The sequence below is a fragment of the Gadus chalcogrammus genome, chromosome 16 (genome assembly GCF_026213295.1).
Source record: "Gadus chalcogrammus isolate NIFS_2021 chromosome 16, NIFS_Gcha_1.0, whole genome shotgun sequence".
NCBI classification, from domain to species: domain Eukaryota; kingdom Metazoa; phylum Chordata; class Actinopteri; order Gadiformes; family Gadidae; genus Gadus; species Gadus chalcogrammus.
The window spans coordinates 10,205,246-10,223,120 of NC_079427.1; the positions used below are offsets into that span (position 1 = coordinate 10,205,246).

General features: G+C 46.2%; 1 protein-coding gene across 1 annotated transcript; it reads right to left on the bottom strand.

Annotated features, from left to right (window-relative positions):
- Nucleotides 1–2,945: 2,945 nt before the first annotated feature.
- Nucleotides 2,946–17,109, bottom strand: igsf10 (immunoglobulin superfamily, member 10). The gene is made up of 10 exons (XM_056611637.1): nucleotides 16,771–17,109; nucleotides 16,270–16,526; nucleotides 15,989–16,118; nucleotides 15,281–15,671; nucleotides 13,556–14,314; nucleotides 11,564–13,357; nucleotides 9,958–11,442; nucleotides 8,864–9,767; nucleotides 7,382–7,757; nucleotides 2,946–6,780 (listed from the first exon to the last, which is right to left on the bottom strand). Exons 2-10 carry the CDS (start codon nucleotides 16,515–16,517, stop codon nucleotides 5,230–5,232), a joined length of 7,638 nt encoding a protein of 2,545 aa, XP_056467612.1. The 5' UTR covers nucleotides 16,518–16,526; nucleotides 16,771–17,109; the 3' UTR covers nucleotides 2,946–5,229.
- Between the last annotated feature and the right edge of the window lie 766 nt (nucleotides 17,110–17,875).

Sequence of the window (17,875 nt, forward strand, 5' to 3'; positions counted from 1 at the left end):
GATTGCCACGATATTTGACATTTGATTAAGTTAATGTGGTACACTCATGAGGATGATGCACTTCTTTTGGCGGAATACAGATTAACTGAATCAAATATTAAAATAAAACAAGCCACTAGAATATTAATGAGATATTAAATCAATAGTAGAATAATCATACATATGTTGTCATTTGAAAAATTATAAAAAGCATATTATAAACTAATGTAGACTGATTGAAAATTAACAGTCTCCCATTAAATGATTGATCCACCCTCTGTGGACTGCAATCAATACAACGTGTTTCATTGGCTGGGCCCTCGTCCGTTTGTTTGCTCATCTGGACTCCTTGTGTAACTCAAGCGATCCTTAACTACGGTGCCAGTGCCAGTTGTGCAATCTGCATAAACTCAAGCTCTCCTGCAGAGACTTCCTGAAGCAGGTAGAAGTGACACACTGTTGACGCACATAACAAGGTGGGGTAGGGTGTGTGAACGTTTATTTTCCCAGGGGGGGCTTCCCCCATACAGAACCCGGCTTTGATGTCTGGTCCCGGCCGGTGTCTGGAAGTCCTACAGTGCAGAACGTAAAGGTTTACAGTGGTGGCTTCCCACAATCCACCTGGTTCCTCTCTGAGGCCACATCTGTGCCCAATCAGGTCGGAGCACCACTTCCCCTCAGACAAACCGAGGGGAAATAGAGGTCAAATGGAGGTTGCGGGGAATGAGTCTAGCGCGGATCCCCTGGATATTTGACCGAATATTACAAGCAATAAATTCAGTATCCCCTGAGCTGGTCAGCACACCGCATACAGCATGGGGAAGGTTAATTTATGTGTCAGTTTATGTTTAAACGACGTAATAAATCTTCCGTCAGATACTTCATTAGGAGCACATGAGGATAAAGATTTTATTATTTGCAGGCCTGATATAAATCAGGAGTGAAACCTGATGGCTTCTGGGTTCAGAATTCGTAACATAAAGTGTCTGCCCTTTACCCTGCTGTGTACCGACATACAGTATCTATGACCTCTTTCTCACTGCACCGGTGGCAGCGGACTCTGAAGGCGCAGGAGGTGCCGTGATTGAAGGCTTGTTTGGTTTCCAAAGGACCCCAAAGGGCGAGAAAACCACGGCAGAACGATGAATATCTCCCCTTGTGTCTGGAGAGCAGGCCTGCGAATTCTGGAAGGCCCGTGTCACATTCCCCCCTAACCACAGACACCGAGAGACAGCTATCACCCAACAAGGGTTCTGTGCGTGTGTCCACGCACGTGTGCGTGGAAACACTTGGCCACCAAGATATTTATACTGCATGCACATGCAGGTATTTGAATTGGCAAGGGACTTGACTCAAGGCTTTGGCCCGGAGTTTTACGGCACTGGATTCTGAGAAACGTGTGGGACTTACTTGATCCCGCTACTCAAATGGGAGAGAAGCAGACGGTTTGAGTTGAAGGAATTTGAGGAATCATTGAGCATGTCTTCTATCAGACAGATTCTTCAAAGATTTCCATTTGCAGGCTGTGTGTTGAACATGGAAACTATGAGATAAATGTGACAGAAGGAAACATGGTTTCCAATATTGCAATGACTGTATTAAGCCCCTTCACTTGTCTCCCTCTTTATCAATCGCTATAGCCCTATCATCATCCATTACACAGATATCAGGGACCATACACACTAGAATTAACCTTGAAGTGGTCAGTAGCTGAGCTACTACAGAATACGATGCTGCGTTAAGTGAGGATAAAGCCATTCCTCAGTCTGAGATAGTGGATAATGCAGTAACTGTATTCGCACTTTGTATTAGTGCAGTCCACAAATCATCCTCTGGCACGCACAGAAAAAAATACACACAAAAGCCATGCTGATGGATGCAGAAGTTTAAATCATTGATACTACACACACACTCACACACATACGCACACACACACACAAAATCACACATGCACACGCACACATGCACACACACACGCACACACACACACACACACACACACACACACACACACACACACACACACACACACACACACACACACACACACACACACACACACACACACACACACACAGGAGTGGGAGAACGCTCCAGCTGGGGGACTGTGGATGAGATGGTGGACAACACTGCAGTAGTGTAACACAGGGACCTTTGTTTAAATCCAGCCAGATTGTTTGGGTGCCAGGTCTGGTTGTCTATAGCAGCATCAAACAGTATGAAGGCCCTAAAAAACATCCAGATTTATAGCAGAGGTCAATAATGACCGCCTTGTTCCATGAAGGCATTGTAGAGGGGCCGACTGAAGTCCAAGGCAGAGTATGATGGAGTGACTGTGTGTCTCGGTTTAGAGTTAAAAACCATGTTGAGCATGCGAACGCTGGGAGACTTTTTTTTGGAGCTTGCCAAGGGTTGTCTTTACGTTATGATGTCATTATGTTCTCCTATAAAATCATGAAGAACTAACTTCACCTTTAAACTTGACTTACGGAGGTTCTTTCTGAAAACTTGCTGTGTCTGTATGTGGTTGTATCCCGCACTCTCTCTCACACACACACACACACACACACACACACACACACACACACACACACACACACACACGCACACACGCACACACACACACACACACACACACACACACACACACACACACACACACACACACACACACAAGAACACACACACACACACGCACACTCTCACACACACACACACACACACACACACACACACACACACGCACACACACACACACACACACACACACACACACACACACACACACACACACACACACACACACACACACACACACACACACACGTATTCACATACTCCCCCCCCCCCACACATACACACACACACACACACAAACGCTCAAACACACACACACACACACGCGTCAACATTGGATCAATAGAGAACAATGACGACAGAATACAATATTATATATATTTGTAAGTTTATTTATTTCACACAACATGCGTATGAATGAGTTGTTTGTTTTGTGTTGTGTTTTACCCCATGCTGTGCTGCCCTTTTGGCCAGGTCCCCCATGGCTGAAGTGTACAAAACAGAGCAGCACTCTCTTTTATAACAAAGTCATCTTTAAGAGCAGAACTGGATATATCTACCAAATCTTCTTTTATATTACAAAGTAAAAGCGTGACTGGTTCCTTTCAAGAGCGGAACTGAAAATATAAACCCAATCTTCTCTTATATTAAAAACTAGTGCGCATGACGGTTACCCTTCAAGAGCAGTACTGAATAAATCTACCAAACCAGGGATTGTGATCAATTTGGATATTTTTCAAATGAAGTTAGCAGAAAGATATTCCTGTTAGGGACTGTACAGCATCTCTCCCTTCCCTTTAGTGTTGTGGTCACCATATGTTTGACTGAACATTGGTCACACATCCAACAAGTGGTGTTCATCAAATACCAGGGAATTACACTGCATTCCTATGTTTATGGAACAGAATTCCTTCCTTTTTCGTATGCTTCTTATACTGTCTGGAACATTTAAGTGGTTTAAAAAATGGTCCAATGTCTCTGACCACAAGGATATATTTGAAGATGGAACCTTACCATTCGGAAGTGCACTTCCGAATGGATTCAATATTGTAAGCACTATTCCATCTCAAAGCTACTTGTTACTTGGTTGGTTTAGTACTCTGGTCCTTTTTCAGTTGAACTGGCAGCATTAGCGATGAGGTAAAGTCTCAAAGTCAACAGGAACCCAGAAGTTTTCCTAAGTGTGTATCATTATAGGGGATCTCAGTGAATTGCAGCAATTTGCAAAGAAATGGTTCCCACTTGTTCTTAAAGCTACCGCGCATTTTTGTTAAAAATTAGCGCCAATCAAAGTTAATGTGGCAACTGAAGCCAATTCTTAAGTTGGGATCTGTAAGCGAATATATTATTTATTTTCTAGAGCAAAGAAAACGACAGTTTGTTCTTTATTGGCTTTTTCCATCCATCGTAAGCCATTGTTTTTTTGGTATATTTATCTTGTGTCAATACCAAACCAGAGACTTAAAAGCCGCTGAACAGCAGTATGAAACCTCGCACATTGTGTTGTTTCATGTCAAAACACTTCACCAACTTCTCCTTCTTCTTCCGATATCACATCCACATCCCCCGGCCGCAGAAAAACAAACTATCGCAGACCGTATCAGAAGCTCTCTGTTGGATTTGCCACATGGCAGGGAGGGTTTGACGGGAGCTGTTTTCACAGCTGGAGTTGAAGTTTACCTTCAGAGAGAAACAGCAGCTCTCTCTTTCTCTCAAGGACCCACTGGGTTGATCCACACCTATATACACCACACATACAGATCTGTATTGACGTATCTCAGACGTCTTTCCACCAAACAACAACAGCAATACCTAGTCTATACGTTAAACATATGCATTAACCTTTTGAATGGTTGGTATTTCAAAGCAATAAGTTGGGAAATACAACAGAAGGGCTCATTTTGTTTTTCTCCTCTAATTCTAGTTTTTATTCAAACTTCTTGATACATAATGTACATTTACTGCATTTTTACTTAATAACAGTATCCTCTTACTTTATTCTGTCTAACACAATAGTTCTGTGTTTCATTGAATAATGTTTCCCTTATTGTAAAGACCTAAATGATGATATAGAAGAGGGGTAGATGAAGATTTTGCATGTAATATTGGTATGTAAGTTCTCCAGTGTACAAACATGTTTTAAAACGTTTTTAAAAGTTATCTTTACATTGAGAAAGATAACATTTTTGGATAGTGTTCTTAAAAAAACAGCTGTCACTCAATGTGAGATGAAAATATAAAAATGTCAGTGGGCGGTCCAACCCCACAGAGAATTTCTCAACTTAAAGCATCCTGTGGCACCCCATGCTGCTGCCCATAGCTTCAATATTACCCCCATCTGCAATAAGGTAACTGACAGCTCCCCCTCTTTATGGGCCCCACTTGCCACTACTGTGCCGGATTTACTCTGAAAACAGACACACTCAAGCCTATGTCTTCTATATCCCCTGTTTTGATCTGAACTTAGATATTTCATGCTTCACTAAGACAACGCTATGATGCGACTTCATATATTCAACAATTGAAACATCAAATCATCCATGATATCCCTAGCCCCCGTCTCTATTTTTCCACGTTCCATTTAAAGTCTTTGCACAAACTGTGATCATCCTATTAGGGGTCTGATGTCATGTTGCCATCAACCTGATGCAACGCTGTCCACATGTCTCTCTCTCACAGCACGCGTACATACGTGAGCTTTGTGTCTGTGCCCAGTTGATTCTTTGCGATGCACTTGTATGCACCAGAGTCTGAGACCATGGGTCTCTGGATGATCAGTGTTCCCTGAGGGTGGAGCAACTCGCTGCCCTTGGGGCGGCCCGGCCCCGCTGCAGACAGAACCGACCCGTCCGGCAGCTCCCAGTTGATCTCCGGTTTGGGGATCCCGATGGCACCGCAGCTGAGCTGGACCGGTGCTCCCACCATCGCCCTCACATTAGGCGGTGGCCAGGTCGTGATGCGGGGAGTGTATGCGATAATGATGACAGGGACCTTAAGAACGGCTTCGCCTGCGTCGTTCTGCGCTCTGCACACATAGGTTCCTCTGTCGTAAATTGTCGTGTCGCGCACCACCAAGGTCCCATTCTCCAGCAGCCTGTAGCGTCCGAGGGCTTGCGTGCCGGTCAGAGTGTGTCCTCCTGGGACGGTCCAGGAGACGCTGGGTCTGGGGCTGCCATCGACCAGGCAGTGGACGAACAGAGGTTCCCCAGAAACAGCGCGTATGATGCCCCTTGGCCTGGAGAGAATGTAAGGCTTCTGGCCTACCTCCAAGAGAATGAGCTTCTCAATGTAGCCCACAGTGTTCTTTGCAGCACAGCGGTACTTCCCGCTATCCTCTTTTACAGAGTTGTAGATCATAAAAGTCCCATCGCTGCCAAGGTGATGCCTGTATCCGCGTTCAGGCCCAGCGGTAATCCGTGTCCCGTTTGGCAGGATCCATATCATCTCGGGTGTGGGATATCCGTCTGCAGAGCAGTTCAACACCGCAGTCTTCCCCAACCCGGTGACGACGCGCTCATTAAAGGGGTTTCTAAAGATTGGTCTCCTCAACATGCTGGTCACTTCCAGCTGTACGACCATGACCGCTTCTCCCTCGCCGTTCCTCGCCATGCAGATGTACTCTGCAGTGTCGGTTGGCCTCACGTTTCGAAACTCTAGCGTCCCGTTATGATGGACATTGATCCTGCTTCCGAAATATGGAGCCTTCAGGAAAATGTTGTCCGGCATTATCCAGGTGATTGATGGCGACGGCGTTCCCTCAGCCTTGCAGTCTATAAACTTCCTGGAATACTTTACCGCTGCGTCCTTGATCACTGTCCTGTTCTGCCGATAGCCATTTATCACCGGTGGGTTGCCATCCAGCTCCAATCTGTACACCTTCCTGTTTTCGCCGGCGGGGTTGCGAGCCATACAGACATACTGGCCTACGTCCATCATCTTTACGTCTCTTATGTCCAGGGAGCCGTTCACATGCATCAGGTACCGCTCATGAGACGCTGCAATCACGTCGTTGTTGGGTAACATCCAAAGAATCTTAGGTTTGGGCTCCCCCACCGCCTCACAGTCAAAACGGACGTTGCCTCCAGGCTTCACCTTGCCATAGGTCAGCCTCGGGGGACGAATCCTTGGAGCGGCTGTCACCACGGTGATGTGCACATGCATTTCATCCTTGCCGACTTGGTTCTCTGCATAACAGGTGTAGTCGCCTTCCTCCGAAATACCGACCTGAAATAAATATAATAAGGGGAACTGTTTAGAAAGAGACCTCTCTATGCTTTACATTTACATCTACATTTAGGGCATATATGTAGGGCTGACAATTAGTACATTTGTCAGAAGAAAGAGAAACAATATATTGCTGTCGGTACAGTAAGGATGTTCATAGAACAAAGTGCCAGGCACTTGGCAACAATTGTTAGGTATTCCCCATATATAACGAAGCTAGCTTGGATATGATGCTAAACAATGCTAAGCACTATTTTTAAGTGCAAGGACGAACAACACACAATTTGTGCGTACATTAAGGGCCAGGATGTACAACATACAACTTACAGATTACAATTAGGGGCATTTAGCAGACGCTTTTATCCAAAGCGACTTACATTGGTTGATACACACATTGACACACTGACGGCAGAGTCAACCATGCAAGGCGACCGCCAGCTCGTCAGGAGCAGTTAGGGTTAAGTGTCTTGCTCAGGGACCCATCAACTCAGCTAGCCTAGGAGGAGCTGGGGATCGAACTAGCAACCTTTCGGTTACTAGACAAAACCTCCTGAGATAAGCCGACCCCACAGATTAGGGGGTATACACAGATCTGGGTTACCTGATTTAAGTAGAGGGTCCCGTTATCAAACAGGACAAAGCGGCGTGTTCTGCGGCCGCCATTGTTGCCGCTGCTGCTGTCGGACTGCATTGCACTGTTGACCAGCGTGCCGTCTGGAAGACCCCATGAGATGTCGGGCTGGGGAGACCCCGAGGCCTTGCAGTCCACCTTGAGGTCTCTACCGAAGGGGACCTGCTTCTTGCCGTAGTGCTTTGGTTCGATCTTAGCGGGCTGCATGGACACAGTGACCTTCATGAGCCGGAACTCGTCGCCCATCTTGCTGCGCGCCACACAAAGGTAGTCCCCTGCATCTTTGTCGTTCACCATGTTCACAATCAGAGTCCCGTTGTCCTCCACATGGATTCTGCTGCCCATCCTGAAACCAACAAACAGCAAAGATGAAAAGGAAATTAGAAAGGCTTAACAATGTATAAAGAGGATATTTATATGAAATGTAAAAATGATCGATATAACTATGTAAAAAAAAAAGATGATAAATAACAATATAAAGTACCATTAATCTCAATTTAATTTAAATAAAATAACAAATAAAAGGTTTCACAGGGCAGTAATAAACATATATTTTGATTTTAACTTAATAAACAATGCTTGCATTATAATGAAGCAGAAAGCTTTGAGACTTTCTTGGCAGTACATTTTATGAAGAATCCAAGCTCAATCGAAGAGGCTGATAAAAATCTTGCTTACTTAAGGTCTACCACACTCACCATGAAAACATCAGAGGTCATGAGCTCATATACCTACTGCCATAATTGTAACCAGCTTTTCCATTTGGATTGTGCTGGAGTACATTAGTGGCTTGCATTCATTCGGTCAGAGGGCTCAGTATCTCGTTCCATAATGTTAAGCCTGGAAGGACTGACTATTCAGCACATTAAAACACTAAAACTATTATTCTCTGTCTGAAGGGGATCTGGTGCAGGGTTAACACAGGAAGCTCGGCTGCAGGAATGAGGATGGATGGAAACCTGAGTGCGAGATTTTTAATAGAGCCATTTTCAACTATATAAATACAAGGATCCCAGGAGAAGCTATACGTTTCAGCAACATGTGCTTGATCTGTACTTTGGACTTGGCTGAGGCTCAAAGACTCCACTGCTGAGGTATTTTCACTTGTCTTAATTACGATTTCAGTTTTCAGTGCATGGATATCAATATGCTCCTAAATTAAAGTAAATTAAACTACATTTTCTAACAATAACAAACGTATATTATTTACTTTGTTGCGATGCAATTACTCCTACTATGCACTTGACTACCACTAATGATAATAGCCTGCAAAGAAAAACTACTGAATAAATAAAATATTGTGTGCTTTGATTGTCCTCAGAATTACCTTTAGGTGAAGTTATATAAGACCCTGCTAAATAACGTAAATAATATTATAATGTAAAACGAATGACAGCCCCAACTATTAAAATAATGGAATTTAATAAACGAAGGGGATGGGGGGTATATTACCTATGCCACTGATCCACCACGGCTTTAGAAGGTAGTCTCCACATAATCCTGGGTTTGGGTTCCCCTGTTGCCATACAGTTCAGCCTTAGCTGATCCCCGAAGGACATCTCCGTCATGAGTTGGGACGTCTCCACTATCCGAGGCGCTGAATCCCGTTTCTCCACCGTCACTGTGACCACCCTCCTCTCTGATCCTGTGGAACTCGTCGCGATGCATTCGTATTTCCCGTTGTCTGTTAAAGCCAAATCCTTAAAGTGGAGGGTACCATTGTCGTACATTGCCACTCTGGGATCCGGAGCGGGCCTGTTTGTCTGCACGGCCGAGCCATCCGGTTGGACCCAGTGAAGGGTCGGTGGGGGGTTGCCTTGGCCCGTGCATGGCAACCACAGACTCTGGCCCATAACAGCTTTCACATTCTCCCGTTTCTCCTGCAGGATGCCAGGGGGAGCCGACACCACCTGCAGTCGGACCGTTGCGGTTGCGGCTCCAGCTGGGTTGCTAGCGATGCATTTGTAATGACCTCTATCATAAACTGACACCTGTTCGATGATCAGGGTGCCCTCGGGTGTCACGGAAGCCCTCCCCTTCCCTGAGATGTAACCCCTCACCTGTGTCCGGTTGGCGAGAATCCAGGATATCAGAGGCGTGGGACGGCCCTCTGCCTTGCATTTCATTTCCACAGTGCTTCCAGCATGAGACTTAATCTCCCGGATCTTTGGCTCCAGGATGCGCGAGGGGTATGCTACCACCGAGAGGGTTATTAACAATTTGTCTGAGCCCAGATCATTCTCAGCAAGACATAGGTATTGACCACGGTCCTTAATGTTGGCATTTTGGATGGCCAGGGTGCCATTGCTTAAGACTTCAAACTTGCCCATCTTTCCCTTGATGGTAATTGTGTGTCCTAAAAAAAAGAAACTGAGATTAGTTGTGACACCTGGTTGTATAATGACTTTTGTATTACACTACAATACTATATAAATATAACCTTTGTAAACAGAAATGCAGTGATGTCTGTGTAAGTAGGAACCTGTTCACAGTGTTGATCTTATCAATTCAACTAAAGACATGGTGGTTATTAAGAGTTGGTGTACCTGTACTTGTTGAGAAGCGCATCCACCTGATGGCTGGCTCAGGGTCTCCCACTGCCTCACAGGGCAGGAAAGCATCAGAGTTGGACAGCACCGTGAAACTAGCTGCATTACCACCGAGTATCTTGGGCTTGCTTTGCATATTCTTGGCAGTGGTGAGATCCACAACCACTGTTGTTGCTGTTGTGGGATACTCTTGCTCTGGTGTGGTTATGGCAAATGTGTCAAAGTCGACGGGTATCCCTGAATTGCTTCTCATTGTCGGCCTGATTGGCATTGCTGTTGGCTGATACCTGTTCCCCTTGGCTGGTTTGATGTTGCTGTAGACTGTGGTCCTAAATGTGGTGGCTGGGTTTTTTGTAGTCCTAATTGTGATGACAGTGGATGAAGGTTTGGGTATGGTTGCCCAGGGGCCTTTGGTCATAGTCTTGGTTTGAGGAGTAGTATAGGTCGAGTCATGCCACTTATCTTCTCCATATACGTTTGTTTGCTCTTCTGAAGATGCCATCCCAGTAGAACCATCATATTCCCTGGATGGAGTGTAGAGAGGTGTGGAGACGGAGAATGGCAATACAGTTGTCTTCATCAGGGTTCTCATGGTGGTGTAAATGGTGGGTTTTAAATTAGTTGTTGCCTGTGTTGTGGTGGGAGCTGCCGTAGTAGTTGTAGGTTTCCTGAAGGGCCTTCTTCCGTTTATGGGCTTCCTCCTTCTGCCAATACGTCCTCCTGCTCCTTTAGGCTTCTGTTTGATCACACGCCAGTCCTCAGGGTAGCCCCCTGACCCAGAGGACTCATCAGGATTTGCCCTTGAAGGTGGACTGACTGTAGGTGGGGAATCAATAGTTTGGATTGGTGGTGATGTCTGAGTATTGGTGAAAGTGTTGAATGTTGGAATTGTACTAGTTTGATAGTGTGAGATAGGTGACGCCGTCGTAGGCTCATAATCAGCAGAGGATACATCTTGATAGCCATTATCTGAGGAGCTTTCTCTGCTTGTGGTGTATCTGGAGTGAATCAGATACATGGTGGTTGCAGGAGAAGCAGGGGTGGTGGTTGGGATCATTGTGGTGGTTTTCACTGTGGTCGTTGTCTGTGTCTTGATGGATGGTCTCTGGAATCTGTTCAGCCTCTGCCTGTATTTCCCCTTGTGACCAAACTGCCTGTGCCACTGGAATCGTTTTTGTACAGCCTTAGTAGGCATGGGGGTTGTTGAAGAGATTGCTTCTTCGCTTGTGGACATTAATGGATCAGGGGAAAAGGTACGCTCAGGGGCATCTGCAGAGGTAATGTAGTCACGTGAATATCCAGGACCAGTCTGGCTGTTGCTAAGTAGGGCTTTAGTAGTGTAATACTTTGTTGTAGCTGTGGTATGTCGTGCAGAGAGAGGAATATCTGATTTGCTCCAATGGGAACCCATGGATATTGGTGATATGGCCACATTTGGTATCTCTGTTGTTGTCGTCTTCTCTTTCGCATCACGACTGAGGTCTGAAAGAAAATTGATATTTGGCAGACACAGATAATCAAATCAATTAGTCAATTAACATATATATTTCAAGTAAAGCGTTGATGTCAGAATATAATAATTTCGATACAAAACAAGGCTCACCTGTTACAAGTTGCACAGTGTAGCCCACTGTAACATTCCGTTCTTTCTTTATTGTAGGTAGTGTGAGTTTATTAATGTAGGATTGTATGTCAGTGATCCTATTAGGTTTGATGATCCTCCTACGTCCTTGGAAGGGTCTTCGGCGACCTCCTCCTCTTCCTCCTCCTCTGCCGGTCTTTGGCGGTGGAATGATGTGAATCTGCTGATGGGAGATGATGGTGGATCCTGCTGGTAGCCCCGGGGATGTGATTTTTTGGGTGGTGTGGAAAGTAACCTCATCCTGACCTCTCTCCGTGATGGTAACCGCTGTGAAAGTGGTCTGGCTCTCTGCATCCGTGGAAGTGTGAACAACGGGATTGGCCGGCCCTGCTCCATCCGTCATTGGAGTAACGTTGGGCTCTGTGACAAAAGAGAGACCCCTTCTGGTAGAGGTCTCTGGCTCTGCAGGGTTTTCCCCTGAGAATGTCAACTCCGTTTCCTCTGAGTTGTCAGCCACAGCACTATCCGAATGGAACACGGATGGATCTTGGTTTATTTTGGTAGATCCATCAGTGTAGAATTCCCTTGGTATGATCCAATTACCAGCTGTTACACTTTTTTCCAATACAGTGTCCTGTGGGGTGGCTGCATCACTTTGGAGTTCATTGAACCTCTCAGGACTATCTGTAAATGCTGAGTCCATAGGCGTCACAAGATACGACTGTGTGTATGACTCTGTTGTTTTCATGCCATCGGTCTGAGCGCTCGCTAAACCATTATACTCACTGTTCTGTGTCTTTATCACAGTGTCAGGGTAGGTGCTGTATTCCTGTTGCCTTGCCGTTAACAAAGTTGAATCTAATTGAGGGCTGTCTGTCGAATATGTAACTGAATCTTGTAAAATCACTTCGTTAAAACCCTCACCAGAGCCTGTTTCCCCATTTCCAGAAAGACCTGTGTCTCTTTGTTTTGATGCACCTTGGGCCTTCTTCATAAATTCAGCAAATTTCTCTGGGGCAACTCTCCTGCTGTTTGCATTAAAGATCCTGTTGCTCCAGATGCGTCTGTTTCCCATCGCGCCATTCCGCCTTAGACCCATTCTACCCCGACCTAGAGACCCAAGCCTGGGGTAGGGCCGGTCCGAGGTGATAGTCCTAGACTCCTGACTAGTTCTTTCAGATAGGGGAGGGGCCTCACTCAGATCCATCTCCTTTTCCCTAGTGTCAGACTCAACCATAACATCCACACCCAACGTTGGCTCTTCATCCTCTGCTACTGCCCCTGCAGCTTCCGCTGTTAGGGTCACCAGTGAGACCAGCAGATCAGCTCCCATGTAGTTAGCAGCCAGGCACCTGTAGAAGCCCCGGTCCCTCGCGGTGAGACCACGAATCCTCAAAGTCCCGTTCTCATGTAGTTTCTTGTTCCCATAAGACTCTCGGACCACAGAGTGATCTGGTAGAATCCACTGAACGGAGGCCTCCGGGCTACCTGTGGAGCCGCAGTCCAGGACCAGATCTTGACCCGGGGCTCTAGAGAGCTGGACCCCATTGACCTCGGCTTCCTCCACGTCTGTGGGCAGCACTGTGATTCTGAAGTTGAGAATGTCTGCGTCCAGGTAGTTGGTGGCGATGCAGCGGTAGAGGCCAGCGTCGGATATGTCGGCACCACGCAAAGTGAGCCTCCCGTCAGCTGTGATGACAATCTTTCCCTCCTCGCTGAAGAAAGGAGCTCTGACCTTATTGCCGTCTGCTAATATCCATTCGACAGAAGGCTTTGGCTCGCCCATGGTCTGGCAGTTCAGCTCTGCTACACCACCTATAACGTAACACAGAATACTGTCAAATAACATCAAATCACATCGAATCAACAATATAGCCTACTATCCCTTAAATAACAACATTTGATAAATACAGTCTAATAATAATAACAAAAGTGAATTGGAATTCAGCCCGACGATTTTATAGACATGTTACACAACTTTATTGTAATTCCATCAAATCCCTATCCGCCAACCTTTGAGTACGGTGTGCTCGGTTCTCGTCTTGTTGTCCCGTTTGATCAGGGTCCAGCTGTAGCGATCCTTCTTGGGCACTCTGCTCTCCACGCGGAGGTGCACCACGGACCAGTACCGTATGTGCAAGGTGGAGTAGGTAGTGGTGGTTCGGTCGAGCTGGAGGTGTACCATCTCCTGCATCAACCACCCCGGGGAAGCCGTGATCACGGCCTTAATGTCGGTGTAGATCCCCTCCTGGCCTTCCTCCGGTCTGAGCTGCCGGTACTGGTACAGCATCTCTGGGCTCCGGGACAGCATCAGGCCTCTCTCCAGCCTCATGGGAGAGTCGCTGTAGGTGGCCAGGATGTGCCACAGCTGCTGCACGTGTTCGTAGTCCACGTTGCACACCAGCGAGGAGGCCACGTCGACTCTGAGAAGGCTGACGTCGTCGTCCTCCTCGGTGAGGGTCAGGTTCTCCATGGACGAGGGCCTCTGCACGGTGCAGGACAGAACGGCCACGTTGAAGAAATGGTCGGTGAGGTTCAGCTGCATAGAGCCAATGGGGGCGATGAAGTCCCTAGGGAGGACCGGGGTGAAGTCGCCGGTGGCCAGGCTGACGTTGCTCTGCTTGAGGTGGGGATGGATCCAGGGCTGGGTGCAGGTGAAGGACTCGCTGGGGAGCTGGGAGAGGGACCGGCCGGGATGGGGCCCGCGGCTGGCACACATGGGACACAGCTGGCCCTGTGCGTACTTCTTGTCACGCTTACATTTCAGCACACCTGTGGGACATCCGAACAGAGCATTTTGTGTTATGTGTTTGGTTAAGCTGTATGAATAGTAATGTCCTGGAAAAGTTATGGATATGAATGTGAATTTAGTTATCTTAGCTCTATATGTGTCATTATTCATTTCATATAATTTTACCATTGACTTGACAGAGAATATATCAATATTTTCAATATTTTTTGAGTTTAGCAAAGCATGACATGACAATGAATGTATTGTATTGTGATTAGAATAAGTACATCCAAACCCATGGTTACGCTTCAATTAGGTGACGTGTGTACTTGGCCCAAAAAATATTATATTGTAAGGATGAAATGGCAAGGGTTTGTCTTTTTAAAAGCTAGTCAAAAAGGGGACTTATCTTAACTTTGGGTAACCAAACTAAACACAACCTCTCTCGCTCTCTCTCTCTCTCTCTCTCTCTCTCTCTCTCTCTCTCTCTCTCTCTCTCTCTCTCTCTCTCTCTCTCTCTCTCTCCCTCTGTCTCTGTCTCTGTCTCTGTCTCTCTTTGTGTGTGTGTGTGTGCAGGGCCGGCGCTGGCCGTTTCGGAGCCCTAGGCGACTCGAAATCAACTTGCGCCCTGGACAGGTCTTGCGAGCGGGGGGGGGGGGGGGGGGGGGGGGGGGGGGGGGGGGGGTGCTACGCTGACGGTTTCGGGCCGCCCTGACAATTGCTCCCGCGCCCCCTCGCTTCTCCGTTCGCGTCGTATATTTTAATTGATATATTTTTTAATTAAGGGCGCCACCAGAGGGCGCCCCCAACGCATTTGTCGCCCTAGGCGGTCGCCTAGCTCGCCTATGCCGATCGCCGGCCCTGTGTGTGTGTGTGTGTGTCCATTCTCTCTCTCTCTCTCTCTCTCTCTCTCTCTCTCTCTCTCTCTCTCTCTCTCTCTCTCTCTCTCTCTCTCTCTCTCTCTCTCTCTCTCTCTCTCTCTCTCTCTCTCTCTCTCTCTCTCTCACCCGGGTTCCTCTGGGACCAGTTAGGGAGCCACTCCATGCGGCAGTCACAGGACCAGGGGTTCCCGTGGAGGAAGAGGTTCTCCAGCCGCGAGCAGCCGCTGAAGATGTCGGCGGGCAGGCCGGTGAGGTGGTTGTCCGACAGGTGGATGTTCCTCACCGAGGACACCTTGAAGGCCCCGCTGAGCCTCAGGGTGACGAAGGTGTCCGGGTGGAGCTGGTGCAGCAGGTTGCCCTCCAGGTGGACCAGCTGGAGGCTGGTGAGGCCGAAGAAGGCGTCGGGGCTGATGAACTCTATGCTGTTGTGGTCCATGTGCAGCCTCAGCAGGGAGTCTAGACCTTTGAATGTCTCCTTCTTGAGCTCCTTCACCTTGTTGTAGGACATCTTGAGGACCTGGGGGATGTTTGTAAAGGTACATTTGTGGTTTGGAGCGTATTAATCCATAAACACACATGTCAAGGCAATGCTAATATATAACATGGGCATTCCCAAGCATGTCAGTGAATGGATTTAAAATCAGCTAAGATATAGCATAGTTGTAGACCAAATACATGTTTTGTAATGACATATAAACTCAATGGTCAAAAGTAATCAATTAATTAATTAATTCCAATAAATCAACAAATGAGTTTCTTCGTTTGAGTATATCACTATAGTGAAACCGTTTATGTTTTCGATAAGAGCTGTTAATTTATTAAAAAGGGCTTTACCTGTAATGATTTAAGGTCCAGGAATGCACTGTTTTCAATCAAATGGATGGTATTGCTGTGAAGCATCAAAAGCTCCAAGTTTAGAAGTCCTGTGAAGTCGCCCTCTCTCAATACCGTTATCCTGTTGTATCTAAGGAAAGAGAAGTCAATGAATTAACAATTAAAAATGTATAGATGGTCAAATGATGGTTAAAGTTACGACATTGTAACGTTTCATTTAAAAACGGGCCCCAGTATTTTGTCTTTGTGATTCAGAGCAGAGAAAATGAGGGGAAGCTCACCCCATGTTAATGCGTTCCACAGACGCCTGGATCTGCTCAGGTATTGCGGTGAGGTATCTGAAGGTGCAGTGCACTTCTCCGGGAACATAGCAGGCGCATGATTTGGGACAGCCGCTGCTCGCCGGCAGCATGAGAGCCAAGACAAACACGGACAGGAGCAGCCAGCGCCGCGTGTATGAGCCGCCGAGAGCAGACATGTTCACCCGGGAGAGCGCTGGGATCTCACACTGAGCCCACCTCATCCTCATATGAATTCCCTGTGGGCGGAAAAAAAGTGCAATGTGTGTTTATTAGGCCGATTTCCGCTAATCGAAACGGATGGTCAATGAATAATGCGTAATTAACACGTTAAGGACAATATGAATTAAAGTCTGAGGAAATATTTGCCATAGTAGGCTACGTCACACAAAAAGTTCACAAAAGAAATCGAATAGTGATTCAACAATGTTGAACTAATTTTACAAAAAGCATAAGAGTAAAAATGCATGAAAAAAGTCTTACCACGATGCAATAGGATCAAGTGTGAGGAGTCCACCATGAAGTGAAAATTAAAAAGAGAAAAATACTTTCATGTATAGCGGAGCAACATCTTTGAAAGTTGTGATTATTCCTGGGTTTGGGTGGCGCTCACTGTGGCGCTCCTGGACTGATGCTCTGAGCGCTCGGGACTGACGCGTCACACCGCCCCCCTTTTCCAGTTGCGCCTCAATATTCTCTTACTCGACCCTCAAAAAGCGGGATACACTACTTCAAAACCAATAAATACAATTAATTTTATTTAAAAGTTGTTATTATTGATTTTAAGGTCGAACATAGCCTACTATTTTGATGGGGAGACTATATGGACAACCATCTTCACGACCAATAAAACACCAAACTCTGGCTCCATAACTCCTGTTCTCTTTTTTCATAATTGCCAGATTACGACATCTGGCCAGATTACGACATCCCATAGTTACACAGAAACACAAACATAAACAAAAACACAATAACGGACGCACGCACGTCGCACACACAAAAAAAACACACACACACACACACACACACACACACACACACACACACACACACACACACACACACACACACACACAGACACACACACACACACACACACACACACGTACAGTATATATATGTCATAAATATATGTATATATTAAAATAATAATATATAAATACGTATATATGTGTGTGACAAACTGTCTGTTCATTACAGCTGTCACCAACGTCTTTTTACAGTAAATAACAATATACACAAACAGTTGTTATTGAAGAAAGAGCTAGACTCTGCTAAAGAATGTTATTCTGTCTTTGTGGTTTATAAAGAGTGGCATTAGATCCCAACAGTGCAGTGTTATATCAATCTTGGACGACTTCTGCAACAACGATTTCGCCTCGAGGTAGTTATTACGAGTATCACCTCCTCCATTATGTCCTAGCTGGTGACAGAGCTGCGAAGGCATGTCCTGGTCATTGTGTCGCTGACAACATGCGTTTACTCGAGCCAACATCTGGACAGCAAATCTCTCCTCTCCTATGATGTTTTTCTTCTCCTCGAGTATCTTATTTTCTTCTCTCCATCCTCTCCTCTCTTCTCCTCCCCA